The 18186-nt window shown below is 34.4% G+C and overlaps 1 protein-coding gene and 1 pseudogene across 1 annotated transcript; both read left to right on the plus strand.

The window, feature by feature from the left end:
* Positions 1-1734: 1734 nt before the first annotated feature.
* On the plus strand, positions 1735-2339 carry LOC133331318 (serine protease inhibitor 88Ea-like; annotated as a pseudogene).
* Positions 2340-4708: 2369 nt separating this feature from the next.
* On the plus strand, positions 4709-8786 carry LOC133331319 (ras-interacting protein RIP3). The gene is made up of 4 exons (XM_061539716.1): positions 4709-4834; positions 4904-5433; positions 8083-8307; positions 8380-8786. Exons 1-4 carry the CDS (start codon positions 4781-4783, stop codon positions 8744-8746), a joined length of 1176 nt encoding a protein of 391 aa, XP_061395700.1. The 5' UTR covers positions 4709-4780; the 3' UTR covers positions 8747-8786.
* Positions 8787-18186: the final 9400 nt, after the last annotated feature.

An 18186-nucleotide genomic window follows, 5' to 3' on the forward strand; every position in this document is an offset into this window, starting at 1 on the left:
CAATTATTTCCAAATTCAACCCATCCAAAGATCTTGGTCCCGACGGTTCATATGACCAAAGTTCTCAAGTTGTCGATGTCACAGTTGGTAATTTGTAATATTTGGAAAGTTGTTAGGATTATTTTATTCCTAAAACCAGATAAATCCGCTACTAATTGGGAATTGGCTGGGATATCTGGCCAAAGTTCTCGAGTTATCGATGCCACAGTTGGTAATTCCTAATACAGTATTTTTCGGTTAATTGCACATCAAAATTTGGAAACCGAGGAACCAATTATCCGAACCCACGTATAATTAGAACTACTAATGATTTAAAAAAAAATTCAATGTCAAATACAAATTACGCTTTCTCGCAGTTTTTCCTTAGCAATAAACATATGTTTTGAATTAGTAGAGGTCCCACCTAGTCTTTTTCACAAATTAAGTCCAATATGTTTGTAAAAAAAAACAGATTATTTTTCAATTATTATTATGCAATTAACCGGTGAAAAGTAAAAGGAAATTTATTTTTCATGGCATGCATTTTGAACCTATTAAGCGGGAAAATCAATTAACAGGGTTTAATTATCCGAGAAAATTTACATGTATTTTCCTATGAAATATTTGTTGCCCGATCATGTGGTTCAATTAAGCGTAGAAAGCAATTAACCGTAGGGTCAATTAACCGAAAAATACTGTATTTGGAAATTTGCCCGAATTATTCCAATCGTAAAACCAGATAAATCCTATTTCTCTTCTTTCACCAGTATCCAGGGTTTAGGGTCTCTAATGCAGCCGGGATGTCGTCAGTCAAGCAACATAATTGGTCTGTTCCAATACTTTTTTAATAGTAAAGCTAGTAGAAGGGAAACATTTCAAAATCGCTCTCAGAGTACAAAATAATTTGAAAAATTCGGGAACGCAAATCAAGTAATATTCCAAAATTAGATGGCAATACTTCAAAATCAACACAACAGCCAATCCTGTTTACCATTTTACTCGGCCAAATTTCTCGAGTGGCAAGCTATGTGCCGTGTAATCCCAACCATCACACAGTGATGGCATATCCACCTTCGCGTCACATAGGTCATGACTTCATGATGGCATCCAAGACGTCATTCCATCGGATATAAACAGATCGTTGATAGCGACATTCATCCTGTAATTTCGGACAGAGAGAGGCTTCCTCCTGACACAAGTATTGTTCTCAATTCGTATCGAGAGCGCATTGTCCCCGAAAACCTAAAAAGGTGCCCCTCCTGTCAGCAAAGCCCACCATCTATTCAATTGTCCGTCCGGGACTACAAGTCTATTGTCTATAGATTTATGGCTAAAACTAATAGAGGTGGCACAAGATTTTACCATGATTGTTACAACTTATATTTATACGTTTTAGACACAGGGAACTTCAACATATTTATAAATATAAATAATTTAGCAATTTTTCACATATTTTTTATTTACATTTTGAAAGCTGAATTTATGAAAAAATGGAAAGATATGACAGCATGAGACTATTGGTCTGTTCCCGTACTGCAAGAATCTACTACTTTTTACTACGATAACGAAAATTCCTTTAAGTTATCGAAGAAAATAGTAAAATCTAGTAGATTCTTGCAGTACGAGAACAGACCATGTCTTGTATAATTATGCCACGATTTTAAGGAAAAAAATTCACCAACAGCCAACCTGCTACAACAACCTATATAGTTTATTCTATTAACCTCAAGTTGCTCTTCCTTGCATTCTTGTACCATGGTTACTAACATGGTATAATAATGCAAGATAGGGCAGCTTGAGGTGAATAACAAAAAAGCAACTATGTACGTGTGGCTTCTTCTGCCAAAAATAAAATAAATATACGCAGGTTCAGGGACTACGTCTGCAGTGGGCCAAGAACAAGAAACATGTCAACAATGGCTATCGCCTGGAGAAACAAATGCGCTACAACCGTACCAAGAAAATGCCTTTGGAGTTCACCGCTGCCGATCATATCTACTTAGATAAGTCCATCAATTTGGCTGCCTGCATGAAGGTGAACTTGAATCGTTGAAGATGAACTTGAATCGTTGGACTTCAGAACCAAAGCCGAAGAGGGACGCATGGAAATCAACAACTGGATTGCAAATGTAACACGCAACGAAATCCCCGAAATGTTAAATCCCTGTGATGTTACCTCCGACAGTCAAATGGTTTTAGCTAATGCTAAAACCATTTGACTGGTTCAATGGTCGGATAAATTCGATTCCAAATTCCAGTATTCTTTCGTACCCATGAGGCATAAACGTGGAGAATTTGGAATTGGTACCGATTCTAAGCAAATTGGGCATCAACAATCTTCGAGCATACCGCCAACTTGAGTGGCTTCTCCACGGAAACAAGCCTGATGTTTGGTGATGCCAAACATGTTACCAAAATCAAGGTTGATGAGGAGGGCAGTACTGCTGCAGCAGCAACAGTTGTTTTCAGTTTCCGTTTAGCACGAGCCGCCGAACCAACCAAATTCGAATGTAACCATCCATTTATGTTCCTGATCTATGATAATACCGCCAAGGCTGTACTATTCACAGGCATTTATCGTGATCCCAAAACACAAAAGTAGACAGGCAAGGAGATTCTTTCACATTTCTCTGTCCTAGGACTTTTTTACTCGTCTCGTTTTCATTCTATTTGTTTGTTTATTCTTTTTCTTTCAATTTATTTTCTACTGCTGCTAATACTACGACATTTGCCCTATTCTCTCTGTCTATTGTTTTATTTATAAAAAATGAGGACGTGCTTAATTTTCGTTGTGTACGTTTTATTTTTTAAAAAGGCTGTACTATTCACGCCAAGGCTGTACTATTCACAGGCATTTATCGTGATCCCAAAACACAAAAGTAGACAGGCAAGGAGATTCTTTCACATTTCTCTGTCCTAGGACTTATTTACTCGTCTCATTTTCATTCTATTTGTTTGTTTATTCTTTTTCATTCAATTTAATTTCTACTGTTGCTAATACTACGACATTTGCCCTATTCTCTCTGTCTATTGTTTTATTTATAAAAAATGAGGACGTGCTTAATTTTCGTTGTATACGTTTTATTTTTTAATATTATTTTATTATTTTTTGTTTTGTTTATAATAATTTTTTTTATTTTATTTAATTTGTTTTTCTGTTTATTTCAAATAAATTATAATAATAATAACAACATTGACCGTTAAGGTAATTTATATAACAACAAAATGAAAAAAGGAGGTAGATACATGGTTCCTTTTGAAAAAATGCACAGAATCACTTTCTGAGTAGATTTATGCGTGTCCGTCGTCTGTTGATGTTAAATTGTAAACAAAGTACGGGTCACATTTATGATCCGAATGACAATTTTGAGCGAATTGTATTTAAGCTGATTTATCAAAAAAATCGCCCATAAAAATCCACATAATGGTCAACAACAATCTCACAAAAAAATTGTGAGACCGAGATTTCATTAAGAAACCAATAAAATTCGAAGCCTATTTTTGATTATTTTACATCCAATTTTTTTATCATCCATTTTTATTAATATATTTTTTTACGGCGTCTTATTAGCACAAATTAGCTACAAACAACACAACAAAACTGTAACAACCGATAAGTTATCGAAACTGTCACTCAAAAATGATAGTGTGTACACCGCTTTAAAAACATCATTTTCATTTCAATTAAATTTGAATATATTTAAATTTATTTTGAATTTATTTGAAATTGTATTCAAAACAATACACACACATACACAAAATATTTATTTTAATTTGATGGAACAAGTCACCTACCTTGTAATAATTATACCATGGTTACTAGCAGAACACATCTGCCAGCTGTATTCCACCTGAATGCATACTGGAATACACCCTCTGTTAATATTTCCACATACAACCCTGCGCATTACTACCGCCACAGTACATCATTGGGTATGACAATTCGTCTCCTACTACTACTCGCTGCAACCCTGCTTAAAAATATGTAAAAGTGTAAGAACATCATTTCGCCTCGTTTTCTTTTTTCCACACAAAATATTAATCAAATTGTTCGTGGCAAAAGTGTGTGTGTGTTTTTTTGGGTCGAATATCCAAATTAAATATAGATTTAAATTGATCACAAACCAAACACTTTGATATTTTGTAACGCAAGCTGGCTCTATTGCATGAAGAAGAAAGAAAATACCATAACGAAGGCAGGGCGAAAAAGAAGAAGAAAGCAACAGCGACATCAGCAGCAGTAGCACTAGCAGAAGCAGCATTGACGGAAATTGTTGGACTACGAAGAAGAAGTAGTGGTGGACCTGTGATTGCGATTGATCGAGAACGTCTTGGCGATCAGGATAATACGAACAACAACAACATTGGCGGACAACAAAATCATTGGCATTTAATAGATAGGTGATAGGCTTGTTGACATATTCCCCCATACTCCCACCTTTCGCTCGCTCTCGCTCTCTGTGTAGGTTGTGCGTGTTCTGTAATTTGTTGTTATTGTTCTTGTTGTTGCTGCTGCTCAGTCAGTGCCAGCATAAATGCTTCAACATTGATTACACAAAAGGTTCAAACATCAGAGTGAGGAAAAAAGCAGCAGCGAAAGCAAATTTGCCATATGGAAGGCAATTGAGTCACCACAACGCAAGACGGACAAACAAAAATCCTCTTTGAGATTTTTGTGACCTCTCAGTAACTCGGTTGGAAGTTAACGTAGGGACGGACGTAGCAGCCAGCCAGCATTGTTGGTCCCTTTGGAACTTCGACAAACAATTGTTGATTTGCATTTTGTGTGAAAATAAAGGCCATGTCAAATGGTGACGATGTGCTAGACAATTGGGAAGAATTTGACGAAGCAGGTGTAAGTAAACTCTGTTTCTAGAAGACAATAATAAATCATTCATTCTAATGATGTATTAACATATTATAGTTACAGACTTCATTGAAAAACTTAAAAGCGTCATCACAAGACACCACCACAACAGAGAGAATCAGCTTCTCCAAATCGACAAAACAAACGTTTTCAAGTCAAAGTTCTTCTTCTACTGCCACCAACACCTCTTCATTATCACTGTTGAAAAATCCCCAACAACCACAAATGAAATTATTACAACGTACTTCAACTCAGGCTCAGGATTCTTCCGCGTCTACGCAAAATACGACAGCAGGAAATAAGAATTTTGTAAAATCACCATTGGATGATATGGCGGCTACCTTTGAACCGGTCATGATGGTTTTACACAAGCCAAACGATGAATATTCATCGGCCAACTATACTCAGCCCACTGTCAATCAAACGGTGAAAATATTACGGCGTCCCACACAATCGTCAGAGCCTCGCAATAATGGTATGCGACCGAAGCAGCCGATTAAGACACTGAAACAGCGGGAACAAGAATATGCTGAGGCAAGATTACGGATATTGGGTTCGGCGAAAAATCCCGAAGATGATGAGCAGCGGTAAGTGATGATAGATATTATGAAAAGAAGGGGAAAGGAAAATTGGTTGTCCAAAGTATCCTTGATAATTGGGAAAGTGTTTCTAAGAAGACGATTTACAATTCCATTTCACATTTTTGAGTTTATATTTTTATTAGGGGTTTTCATGATTTAATTTTTTAGGATAATCTGAAAAGAATAGTAATAGCTAGAATATCAATTGCTTTAAATGTTTTTAATTCACTCGTTCCAAGACAGTTTTCGTTTTTATTTTTAATTCTCTAAGGCAAAAACAGGTATTACAAAAATGTCGAAGAAGTTGATTCTCTCTGTAATGTGGGTCTTCATAGTAACTCCGTCCAACTTTTTTTTAAAAACTGGCTGGAGTAACCTCTTACAACAGTGAGACACACTACCGGGGTGGATAGTTTTTTGTATTAATTTTATATTATTCGAGGAAAATATAGCTGGACATTTAAACAAATACACAATAATTTTTTTTTTTTCGTGCCAAAGGTATCGTGTCGTTACAGTGGACATTTTCAAATGTATGCCACATAAAACACACTTCTATTTTCATATGAGACCTAAAATAGTTAACCATAACCATGACCAATGACTTGGAGACCTTGTTACTACTTCTAATCTTATCACTAATAGTGATATCATGAAATAACGATTTAAAAAAGCTGTAGAATATTACATGTTATGATCCGAATTTTTACACCATAATCAATTTTGAATCTTGTTTTACCTCTATGTATTGTACCAAATCAAAAAACCATAGATTCTCGATTCAGTAGAACTCAAACTAGGCTTCCATTTAACACTCCTTATAGTTCTTCAATTCTTACATCGAATGATCATAAAATCCCATACCGACGACAGCAAAATGTGCAGATTTTAAGATCACCAAAAATTTTCATTCGGTCCGATCGTTTCTTAGATATTACGAGCATTTCAGTTTATTCTGAAGATGTTGAAATGTCAATGTATATATTCCGGCTGTCAACAGCATTTTTGCCATTTATCAAAACTGCGTAATATTTGAATTTGTTTATAACGACACCTTTTTTTACGACATATCGCTTATAACAACATTATCCAAAGTCCCGAAAGAGGCCGTGCTATTTATTTGATATCGTTTATAACGACAATTAGCGATTTTATAACGACTAATTTCTCCGGTCCCTTGACCATCGTTATAAGCGATATCGAATCTAGCTAGTCCTCGTTCTTTCCTTATTCATACTGGCAAACCAATGCCTCCTTAAATTCGGACCGTATACCCATCCTTGTTACTGTATAATTTATAATAAAGCCAACTACAATTGAGGTTCCAAAAAAAAATAAAAATCTCCCTGCTATTTTCTCCAATGACATTTAGCAAGGATCACGCGAGTAAATATCCGCAGATGCAATAATCTTATGCAAGACTTGCAGCCCATTATCATTCACATTCAGTGAGATAGAGACAATCCAAGCCCTTGGTCCAGACGGTTCCTTGTTTAAACTAGCTTGGTGCAATAGGGCTGGGTTTTCTGGCCAAAATAAAAAAATAAATTCCTAGAGTTATCTGTTTCACAATGGATAATTCAAGATATAAGGAAAGTGGTCCGGATTATTCCTATTCTAAAATCACACTAGTTCACTATTTGGAATTCTTCTAAACCCCTTCTTAAGTATCTCATTTATTTTTGATGTACCGTAAAATACATTCTGGTATTAAATCCTAGACCATTATATGTGACTCAGATTTCAAGGTTCTGTTAATGACTTTACTCAAAACAGTCAAAAATAGATCTAAGATCAGGTTAGACATTGCAGAAACCAGTGAGCGGAACAGTATAATCGGACAGTGTATATCACAATAAGCCTTCACATCCACAACAAAACTTGAACTTTCTGCGAATTTATGTTCTGAGCCTGGGTAATATTTCCCGATATTTGCACTATTCTGGTCTCTTTTGTTTCTCTTTCTCATCCTGACTTACAAAATTTGAAGAATCTTGTTTTCTCAGGTGCAAATTTTGTAGTTAAACACAGAAAGTTCAGCCCTTCCAATTAGTTGGCTAAATGGGTGGCTTATAAATGTGGCCTCTAGAGCAACTAGAAAATCAAACAAAAATAACGTTTTCGATCCATTTCATCCCCTGAATATCAACTGATCACTATCGAAAACTATAGCTATCGTCATTGACCATAACCGGAACTTTATGTACAATTACGAAGCCATCAGTCGCTGTTTTTGCCCTCTAGTGTGGTAAGGTAAATATTTACCTATAAATCATCTGAGTACAACACAACAATATTATTAGTATAAATTAAAAGGACCATCACTCCTCTTCGATATACTGTTAACTTCTCCAGTTTATGTTCTTCAGGACGCCATAGAATGCAAATTTTTGTAATTTTTTCCCACAAAAGTCAGACTTATTCGATGGTAAAATCCACATCTCCATACAAAATTTAATGGTGTTCGGGTCATAATTGTGACTTCTAGAGCGACTCGAAAAACAGACAAAAATAAAGTTTTTGCTCCATTTCGAGGCTTTACCAACTTTTGAGGCCACACAGAGCTAAAATACCCTGGCAACATAGTTGTGTAGGCTATGAAAATATGACTATATAATTTTATGCTGAATGTTTATTATATTGTTTTCTTTGCAGAGCTGCATCATCTCCCACTGTGGCAACGTCTACCAGTAATTCTACACCTTCAACACCATCGACGGCGGCATCTACAACAACATCAACAACGCCATCGTATCCAACAACACCATTAAATGTTGGTCCAACGAAAATGAATTCGCCCAAAACTCAAGGTGGTGGCCCACCGCCCTATAATAATCACTATCAATATCAGCAGCAACTTCAACAGCAGCAGCAACAACAACAATATCAAATGCAACCACCACCACCACAACAATACCATCCGAATTATCAACAACAAAATTTTTATTATAGTAATCAGCAACCACAATCACCTGCCTACAACAATAATAATCGCACATTTAACAGTATGCCACTGTTGGGGCATGGACCCATGGGTGCCATTGGACAGCCGGCGGCAGCACAACAATACCAACAAACAGCAACGGTGCCCACGTTGAATCATCAGCAGCAGCAGCAAATGCAAAAAATGCAACAGCAGCATTATCACAAGTCATCACAACAGCAAAAACAGCAGCAGCAGCAACAACAGCAAACCTGGTCACCTGTAGTGGGTGGAAGTGTTTCTTCGACGGCGTCGTTGCGACAACAGCAAAATGAACATTTATTACGTTTGCCCAAAGGGCCAGATGGTACCATTGGCTTTCAAATGCGCCGGTAACGCGATGATATGCCTCTGGACTAACGCCTAGCGGTGGTGGTGGTCGCCGTTGTCAGTTGAAACAAACGAATTAATTAATCAATCAATCAATCCCCAAATAACTGCTAAATTGTAATTACAAATTAACTCAATATCTCTATTAAGCACAAAATGTTTTAAAATTCAAATAATTGTTTTGTTTTTATGCGTAAACGAAATACTAGCTAATGATGGTGTTTAATAGATATATTGGGTTAAAAGAACAAAAAGAAAAAATACAAAAAAACAAATCTAGATATTCCCTCGATGTCGCTGCCGTTTACTTTCTACATATGAGAATAACAAAGAAGAAACACACACACAAATGTTTATTTGGCGAACATACTACCTACATAAATAACTTTTTTGGTGTTTTATAAAGATTGAAGGATGGAAGAAATTCCCTAAATAAAACAAAAAAGAAATATTTTACATTTATAAATATTTTTTGTTCTAACCCATTGACGCTAAAAACCGCCTAAACCTCCCGATTATTTTTATAATTTTTTGCTTCTTCTTTTTTTGTTTGTTTTTTACTAATATAGACCCAACCGCCCAAGACCCCAGCCGCCTTCTTTAAACATTTTGTCTCTGATATTGTTTGGTAAATCGTATATAATTACAATTTGATTTTGATTTAAAATTTGATTTTTTTAACTGTATGGAACATATTAATTATATATAATATTTTACAAACAAATAATGATTGGGTTTTATTTGTTTTGTCTTCTTTAATGGAGAATATCAATATAGGTAGGTTAGGCTAAATGTTACCATTGCCTCCAGATTCAATTAAAATGTAATGCCAGTTTTCTCACTGTAAAGCTATTGAGACTTCAGATGCAGTTGGTTTTACGGACTTCTCGATCGGTTTATCAGTCAACTTAAAGCCAACCCAAGCAAGATTGCATCGATTTCCAATTTTTAGTCCCGCGATTGAGAGCCTGAAATATGTCAAAATTCCTACATTGAGTTTTAACGTGTATTAGCGGATGTAGGATTTTATTACGGTAGCCGAAGGAATTGTGCCACATAGATAACATAGCTATAACCGTGACTTTAAAAGCATAAGCAGAGTGGATCCATCGTTTTATTTGTTATCAAAAATACAACAACCACAAGATTTCGATATAATCAACGATGGAGGTTGATTTGCGTTGAGCTTCGGATTTGAATATATTAGCATCGATCACCTCTTAGAGGTGATCGATGCTCATCATCTGGACACAGCCGGTTGCAATTGTGTTGTTTGCAAGGATGTCCACTATCAGCCTTATTCTGGATGTCAATTCCATGTGAATTTACTCGCTCATTCCCTTCGCCTTATTCTAAACAACATTTTCCTGTGGATTTTTTCGCATTCTCGCTTTCGCCTTATTCTGAATGAAGTTCGAAAGCGAAAAAATCCGCTTTGGGGAAAAATTAGGTATTCTGAATTACAGGGAGTAGGAGAATGAGATGAAATTTTGTGCGAAATTTTTCGCTAATAAATTTAAAGGGAGTTGACCACAAAAACATAAGTAATAACTATTTTTATGAAAAATATTTACACAATACTTATTCTATGACGATTTAGAATATTATAAATGATAGTAAGCAAATTTTTAACTGGAAAACAACCAATAAAATGCCATTGGAAATCCCATTGATAACGATGCATGCTGAACCAAGTATTGCAAAGAAATGTATGAAGGTAATAAGGAATATTTAAGTCGAGTTTGATTTGTGGAGGCGAAATACAGACATTTTGGGTGAGGATCTGTCTCTCAAGAAAAAAAATTTAAAAATTATGGAAAACCCAAATTTGCCTGATGAGCCGCTTAACAGTGAAAAACTTAAATAAAAATTATGAAAGAACAAAAAAAAAATGTTTTTTTCAAAAGCAAATCATAGCATAACAGGCCACTTTAAGAATTTGGGGAAATAAAATATCGGAATTAAATAAAAAGGCACACAATTATGTAGTGAAATAATAAACTGTGAATTAATTAATTAAATCGCAGATTTCTTCCTATTATTCTTTGTGTTTTTGCCATCATACAAAATGTTCTTTTATTTGTAATCTATTGTAGTTGTTGCAACAAATTGCATCAAAACCAGCGTTCGAAAATAAACATTATGGTACCGTTCCATAGTGTTCTGTACCGTACCAAGGTGGATAGGTACACTAAAATAATGTACTGTACCGGTACACAAACACTAAAAATATTTTTAGCGTTACTGTTCCGGAGCACAACGAAAATCTTAGCGTACCTACTGCGGTACACTAAAAAATCGTAGTGTACCGACAGCGGTACACTAAAAATCGTAGTGTACCGGCAGTGGTACACTAAAAAATCGTAGTGTACCGACTGCGGTACATTAAAAATCGTTGTGTACCACTGTTCGGAACACTAAAAATCGTAGTGTTCCACTGGTCGGAACAATACAAATCGTAGCGTTCCACTTACTTGAACTGTACTGTAGTGTACCATAAACGTCTGTTTTGTTTTTTTGAGGTAAAATGAGATAAAATAATAAAAAAATAAAAATGAATATAACTTTATTTGCAATTACAAAATGTAGGTATTTTGGCCAGTTTTTGTGACAAAATTATACAGCTTTGGATAAAATTTTCATTAATTTACAGAACGAACACGATTTTTCGCATAAAATTAGAAGATCTCCTTGTTAGTATGAAAATTTTTTTCTTAAAATAATTATACCTGCATCTATGATTCATACTTTTAGGAAATTTTAGCAAAACTATTCAAAATTTGGTGATTGGCACACAATCAACACAATTATTACCTACTTATTCATGAAAAGAAGTGTACAAGTTACGCGGATATGAAAAAAGTAGTTTTATGATTTTGGGATAAATATTACAAGAGCACATACAGGTACCATATAAAAACCGAATTTCATATTTCCGATCAGCGCAATCGATTATAACCCAAAATGCAATTCAATGGAATTTTCAGTTATGAGTTGGCCGTCACTAGACGCCCTTTTTAGTTACAAAATATTTATTACGTTAAACTGTTGATGTTAATATAATATTACTATTTTTTAATAAAATATAAACAAATATAAAAAGATATTGTATTTATTAAATATATTGAAAAGCAATAAAAATATAAATTTTATTCATACAAAAATAAAAGATAAATACATCATTTTGTTTTCCGACAAATGGAACACTATAATTTTAAGTGTTCCGCCAAGTGAATCACTACGATTTTTAGTGTTCCTCCAAATGGAACACTACGATTTTTAGTGTTCCGACCGCGGTACGCTACAATTTTTTAGTGTTCCGACCGCGGTACACTACGATTTTTTAGTGTTCCGACCGCGGTACACTACGATTTTTAGTGCTCCGACCGCGGTACACTACGATTTTTAGTGCTCCGACAGCGGTACACTACGAATTTCGTTGTGCTCCGGAACAGTAACACTAAAATATTTTTTAATGTTTGTGTACCGGAACACTAACGCTAAAATTTTTTTAGTGTTTGTGTTCCTGGTACGGTACACTACGATAGTGTACCGTTTTTTTGCGAACACTGAATCTGTTACTGTCAATACCGACTGTATTTGAAGGGAACCTTGTTGATCCGAGAGCGTCTTTAGTACTTGGTCAACACCATATCCAGCACATAATCAATGACGCTTAAATTCCAAAAACTTTGCAATAAAATCTAATATTGGTGTCACTGATTTGGCACCCTCAATCTCAAACCTCACCAGACTAATAAATCCCAAAATATGACTCGGACACGAACTCATTGGTAAACGACAGTAGTGCGACTTTTACACCCAAAGCAGCAAACTCCCATCTAACAGAATAGAGTCAACCAATTTTAGATTTATTGAGAAATGTCTAACTCTCTGCCTACGCCTGGAAAATATCCAATCTTACTTCCTGTATATCCCAATCCTACACCCCAACAATGATCCTAACTCAAAATTTCAGGGTTCCAACTCTATCAGTTTACCAAAAATTCAAATTCTACCAAATTTAGTACGATTTAGTACTTTCGTAGACATAAGAACAAATGTTGAAAACTATCTGTATTTCCTACTCCTACAACCCGAAGGTAATGTTAATTTTAAATTTTAGGGTTTTAGCTCCATCCCTTTCTCCATATCCAAATTGTACCAAATTTAGTACTGTTTAAAACTTTTTGTATACATAAGTACCCATTTTTAAAACTACCTCCTTATATCGAACCTACTTCTCATTCCAAATTTCAAGTTTTTAACTCTATCCGTTCACATGCTACGAAAGTGTAACAAATTTAGCACATTTTAGTAGTTTTCATATACTTTTAGTTCGAATTTCCAAAATCCCTCTGGTACATATATCCTACACTCCATCAGATAAATTCGTACTAGAACGGCAAGAAATGTACTAAATATGGTACCATTTTTATATGCCGGTAGAGTTAGAACTTTTAAATCGCACTAACCGGCCAAATACAAATTCTACCATATTTTGTACTTTCGTGCCGTTCTAGTACGAAGTTATGACACCTTCGGCCCGGTTTTTTCAATGTCCCGGTCCTCATTACCCAACTTAGATTTTTTTTACAAATATTTTTGGCTTAAAAAATTAATTAATATATTAATATGTGAAAAGTCTAGTTCAAATCGGTTAGTACATTCGCGTGATATACATTTAATTTTTAGCCAAATGTCAGTCGTATTGTGCCGCTTATACTATACAGACGTGTTTTCTTAAATCATACTTACATTACTGAGTCCTACAACAAATAGCAAAAGTGCAGTTACTCTTGTTTTGTGCTCTGTTTTAACATTTACAAGAATAAAATATTTACAACAAAATTAAAAGACGCTGCGACGACGATGTTCTTGCCTCTCCGAGGCGTTCAAAAATGAGCAAAAAAGCAACACCAAGTGGTTCTCAGAGAGCAGAAAACCAAAATTTTATTTGCCTCTCCAAACATTAGATGATGATGATATTGAAGATGAGAACAATAATGATGAGATACTTGTCGATAATTCGATAAATGCTAAGGTTCCACCCATCACCATACTGAAGTGCAAAATTGAACAAATTCATGAGTTATGTAGAATACTCAAAGTAGACGATTGCTCTATTAGAAAGATTTCAATTGGATTGAAACTTTTTTTAACGAACGCTGCTGATGTCGATCCCGTCTGCAAAGCTCTAAAGGAAAATCTAAGTGTAGAATTTTTTACATATACGGCAAAACACGAAAAACCGTACAAAGCCTTACTATTAGATTTGGAACAAATGGACCCAAATATATTAAAAAAGGACCTTATTAATATGGGATTGAAATGTTTAGACGTCAAACTGGTGTCCAGAAAAGTACAAAACGCTTCCCAAGAAAAAGTACTATATGTAGTATATTTTAAAAGAAAGTCAATTTCCCTTAAGGACTCTACATTGAAACATATCAAAGTGCGTTGGGAATATTAAAACCTAACAGAAACCAACTTACGAGATGTTACAACTGTCAAATGTTTGGTCATGGATCAAACCGCTGCAGCGTTAAAACTTTTTGTGCCAATTGTGCTGGAAACCATAATGCTTCAGATTGTAAAGTTTTAATAGAAAAATGTGCTAACTGCTTTGGTCCGCACAAATCAACTTTTTTGGATTGTCCTGCAAGAAAGAAGTTCTTAGAAATTAGGCAGAAATTTCAGCCGAGACGTCAAACTAGGCCAACGGTACAATACAATAGCAGTGCAAATTACAATAATATGTTCCCAAACACGCTTAATCAAGAAGTTCCACGTTCCAACGGATGGAATATACCTCAACAAAATCAGCAAAATAAATTATTTTCTTTAGAAGAAATGAAAAATTTAACCGTTGAGTTAAACGACATGTACACTAGAACTTTTTTCCATGGTTAACCTTCTTTATGAGGATTTATTTGAAAAATATGTAAAGGAATTGACAATTAAAACCCACTGGGTTAACGAAATCCGGTTAAATGTAAACGTAATATTAATTTCAAATGTAAGCAAGTGCAAGTCAAAGGCAGATCAATTTGAAGTTATTACTTATTTGGCTTTTAAATTTTGTATTGAGTATTACCCAATTAAATATAGTTTCATGGAATGCGAGAGGTGCTCGAAGCAAACTTAATGAACTATTTTATTTTCTGGAAACCCAAAATATTAATATCTGTCTGCTTAACGAGACATGGCTAAACAGTAGTTGTTCGATTAAGAACCGACATTTTACATGCTACAGAAAGGACCGTCAAGATCGAAGAGGTGGTGGAGTTGCTATTATAGTCAAAAAAGGTATAGAACACCGTTTATTGCCTAGTGTAAATACCTCTTTAACTGTAGAAATATTCTCTATGAAAAACTTCAACTTAATAACATACAAATTTTATTTTCACTTGATTGTTCATACATTCCCGCTGATCACAGAAGACAACCGTCAAATCTTGATCTGTACATAACAAATTCGTCTCAACTTGTTCGACAAGTTAAAACATTAAACAACCTTGGCTCCGATCACCTTCCACTATTTTGTAAAGTTGGGTTTAGTGTGACATCAAGAGAAAATCGTTTTCATAACTACAAGAAAGCGGATTGCAACAAGTATCGTCTGTATATTAAGAGGAACACACCTACATCTTTCTCCGAAAATATCCCCATAGAGGAAAATCAAATTAATTCAACATTGGAGAGTTTTACTCGAATTATAAAATATGCTGTTGACCATAGCGTTCCAAAACAAAAAATAAAGTATTCAACAACACAATTACCTAATCATATTAAAATATTAATTCAACACAGGAATGTATATTGCAGAAATTTTAAACGTTTTCGTGATGCAGATGATCGATACCAAATGAACAGGCTTAACAAAATAATTAAGGAAGAAATGACAGGAATAAATCGTGGAATGAAATCCTATCGAAATTAGACAAAGGATCTAAACCATTTTGGAACATCTCTAAAGTTTTGAAAAGAAAAAACAAACAAATTCCTACAATCCTACATAATAACACTGCATATTATACATCTAAAGAAAAATGCAATATTTTAGCAGAGCATTTTCAAAATAATCACTCTTTGTCGAATCACTTGAGCGATATAATGACTATAGAAGAGGTAAATAATGCCATGTTCTGACGGGCATTCGAACAACGTAGTTCGCTCCCAGAAATACGTACATGAATTAACCCGTTCATTCAACACTATTCTTAATTCATGTCATCCGAGTTTTTTATTTCAAACTTTTTGTTTCTTGTTTTATACCAAAATTGAAACATATTTGCGTGAATCACATATGGATCTAAATAGAAAAAATAATTCTCTTTCTCCTGACTATAGTATCAACCCCTATCTCTTTACTTTTAATTCATGTTTTCCATTTTTCCTGAAAATATTGTTGTTTTCAATACATTTTTATATTTTCTCACCTCAAATGTCACATTTAAAAAATTGGAGAATTTTTGTTTGGGTTTCCCCACTTTTGTCTCTCGTTTTGTACGCTAATTAGAACAAAGGGGGAAGAAATGCATATTGCATCATGTAGACAACAAAATTTACATCCTTCTGCCTATATAAAAACTAGAATTTTGTTTACTTTTCATTCATCATTTTCAATTTTACTGAAAAAGTTTGAAAATTTTAAAAAAAATTTTCATGCTGTCAAAATTAATTTATTTTCGATAAATTCTCTCAATTGTTAGAGAAGGGTCAAAATTCTTGGTGATTCATAGAGTGATTCGAATTGAACAACGTACAAAAGTAGGTGTTCGCTCAGACAATTTTGTATGGGGAACTAAGTAATTACTTCATAATTAAGGGTCGAACAACGATGAGAGAGCGAACAACGCTCGTCTGTACATGGCATAAAGGTGTTTGTGAGGTTGAATAAATTAATGGCCGAGTCTCCAATATGTTTTTAACAAATTCTGATGAAATTGGCATTTTATTAAAACAACTAAAAAACAAAAAAGCTCCTGGCTACGATGATATAAATAACTTATGCTTGAAAAACCTGCCCTTAAATGGAGTTAAATATTTATCATTAATCTTAAATTCTTGCTTAAGTTTATGTTATTTCCCTCATACATGGAAGTGCTCTAAAATTATACCAATACCAAAAGCAAACAAAACTGGAGATTCGACATCGGATTATAGACCAATCGGCTTACTTTCTTCCTTAAGTAAGGTGTATGAAAAAATCATAAAAGATAAAATCTTACAATTTATTGATCGGCACAACATTATTTCTCCACAACAATTTGGATTTAGAAAGGAACACAACACATCAAAACCTTTGTTAAAAATAAGGGATATTGTTCACGATAACTTCTCCTCTGGCAATTCCACCGGAATGGTTCTACTCGACATTAAATCAGCCTTTGATTCCGTTTGGCATAATGGCCTCATTTACAATATTTACAAGCTAAACTTTCCCATAGAAATAATTAAAATAATAATGAGTTTTTTACGTGAACGTTCATTCTTTGTCTCAATCGGCTCATGTTACTCTGAAAGGAAAGATGTAATTGCAGGTTGCCCACAAGGATCTTGTCTTTCTCCCATACTGTACAACATTTATACGTCAGACATTCCCAAATTACAAGGCTGTACTGTCTCGCTGTTTGCTGATGATACTTCAATTCTTTGTTCAGGCTGTTTTAGTAATAATATAATTGTTTCCCTAGAAGCAGCGTTACTGGAGTTAAGCAATTATTTTTCAAAATGGAAAATTCTTCTAAACAATGAGAAAACTGAAGCGATATATTTCACAAGGAAACGTTGCGCACGCTTTATTCCTCAGCGACCATTACATTTTCACAATAAGGATATCATATGGAAGAGTAATGTAAAGTATCTTGGAGTAATCCTTGATACTCGAATAAATTTCAAGAGCCACATTCCTCACATTGTTGACAAAATCAATAAAATGATGTATCCATTAATAAAACGGAACTCTGAACTAAATATAGAAAATAAAATCCTTATTTATAAAAGTATTTTCCTTCCTGTGATGTTTTATGGAGCTCCAGTGTGGTCGTCTTCAGCTGAATGTCATATTAAAAAACTGCAAATCTGTCAGAACAAGATTCTCAAAATCATATATAACCTTCCATGGTTATATTCCACGAAACGATTGCACCATTTGACGGGTTTTGAGCTTGTTCAGCAGAAGGTTAAGAGGCTGACTGAAAATTTCATTTTGAGATGTCAAATGTCCCAATATCAACATATTAATGAACTAATTCCATTGTAATTTTATCAACTTAACGTATTCTTCTTCTCCCATAACTAATTAGAGAGGTTTTTTTTGCGAAATTTTCCTGTAATATTAAATATTAACTATCATACCCAACATTGTTATAAAAATAAACATAATTATAAAGTAGAAAAGTGATTTTAAATTCCTAACCTCTTGTATATATATGATATGT

Source organism: Musca vetustissima, unplaced genomic scaffold, assembly GCF_032173495.1.
Source record: "Musca vetustissima isolate MV318-11 ecotype Yass unplaced genomic scaffold, APGP_CSIRO_Mvet_v1 utg9427, whole genome shotgun sequence".
In the NCBI taxonomy this organism is placed as follows: domain Eukaryota; kingdom Metazoa; phylum Arthropoda; class Insecta; order Diptera; family Muscidae; genus Musca; species Musca vetustissima.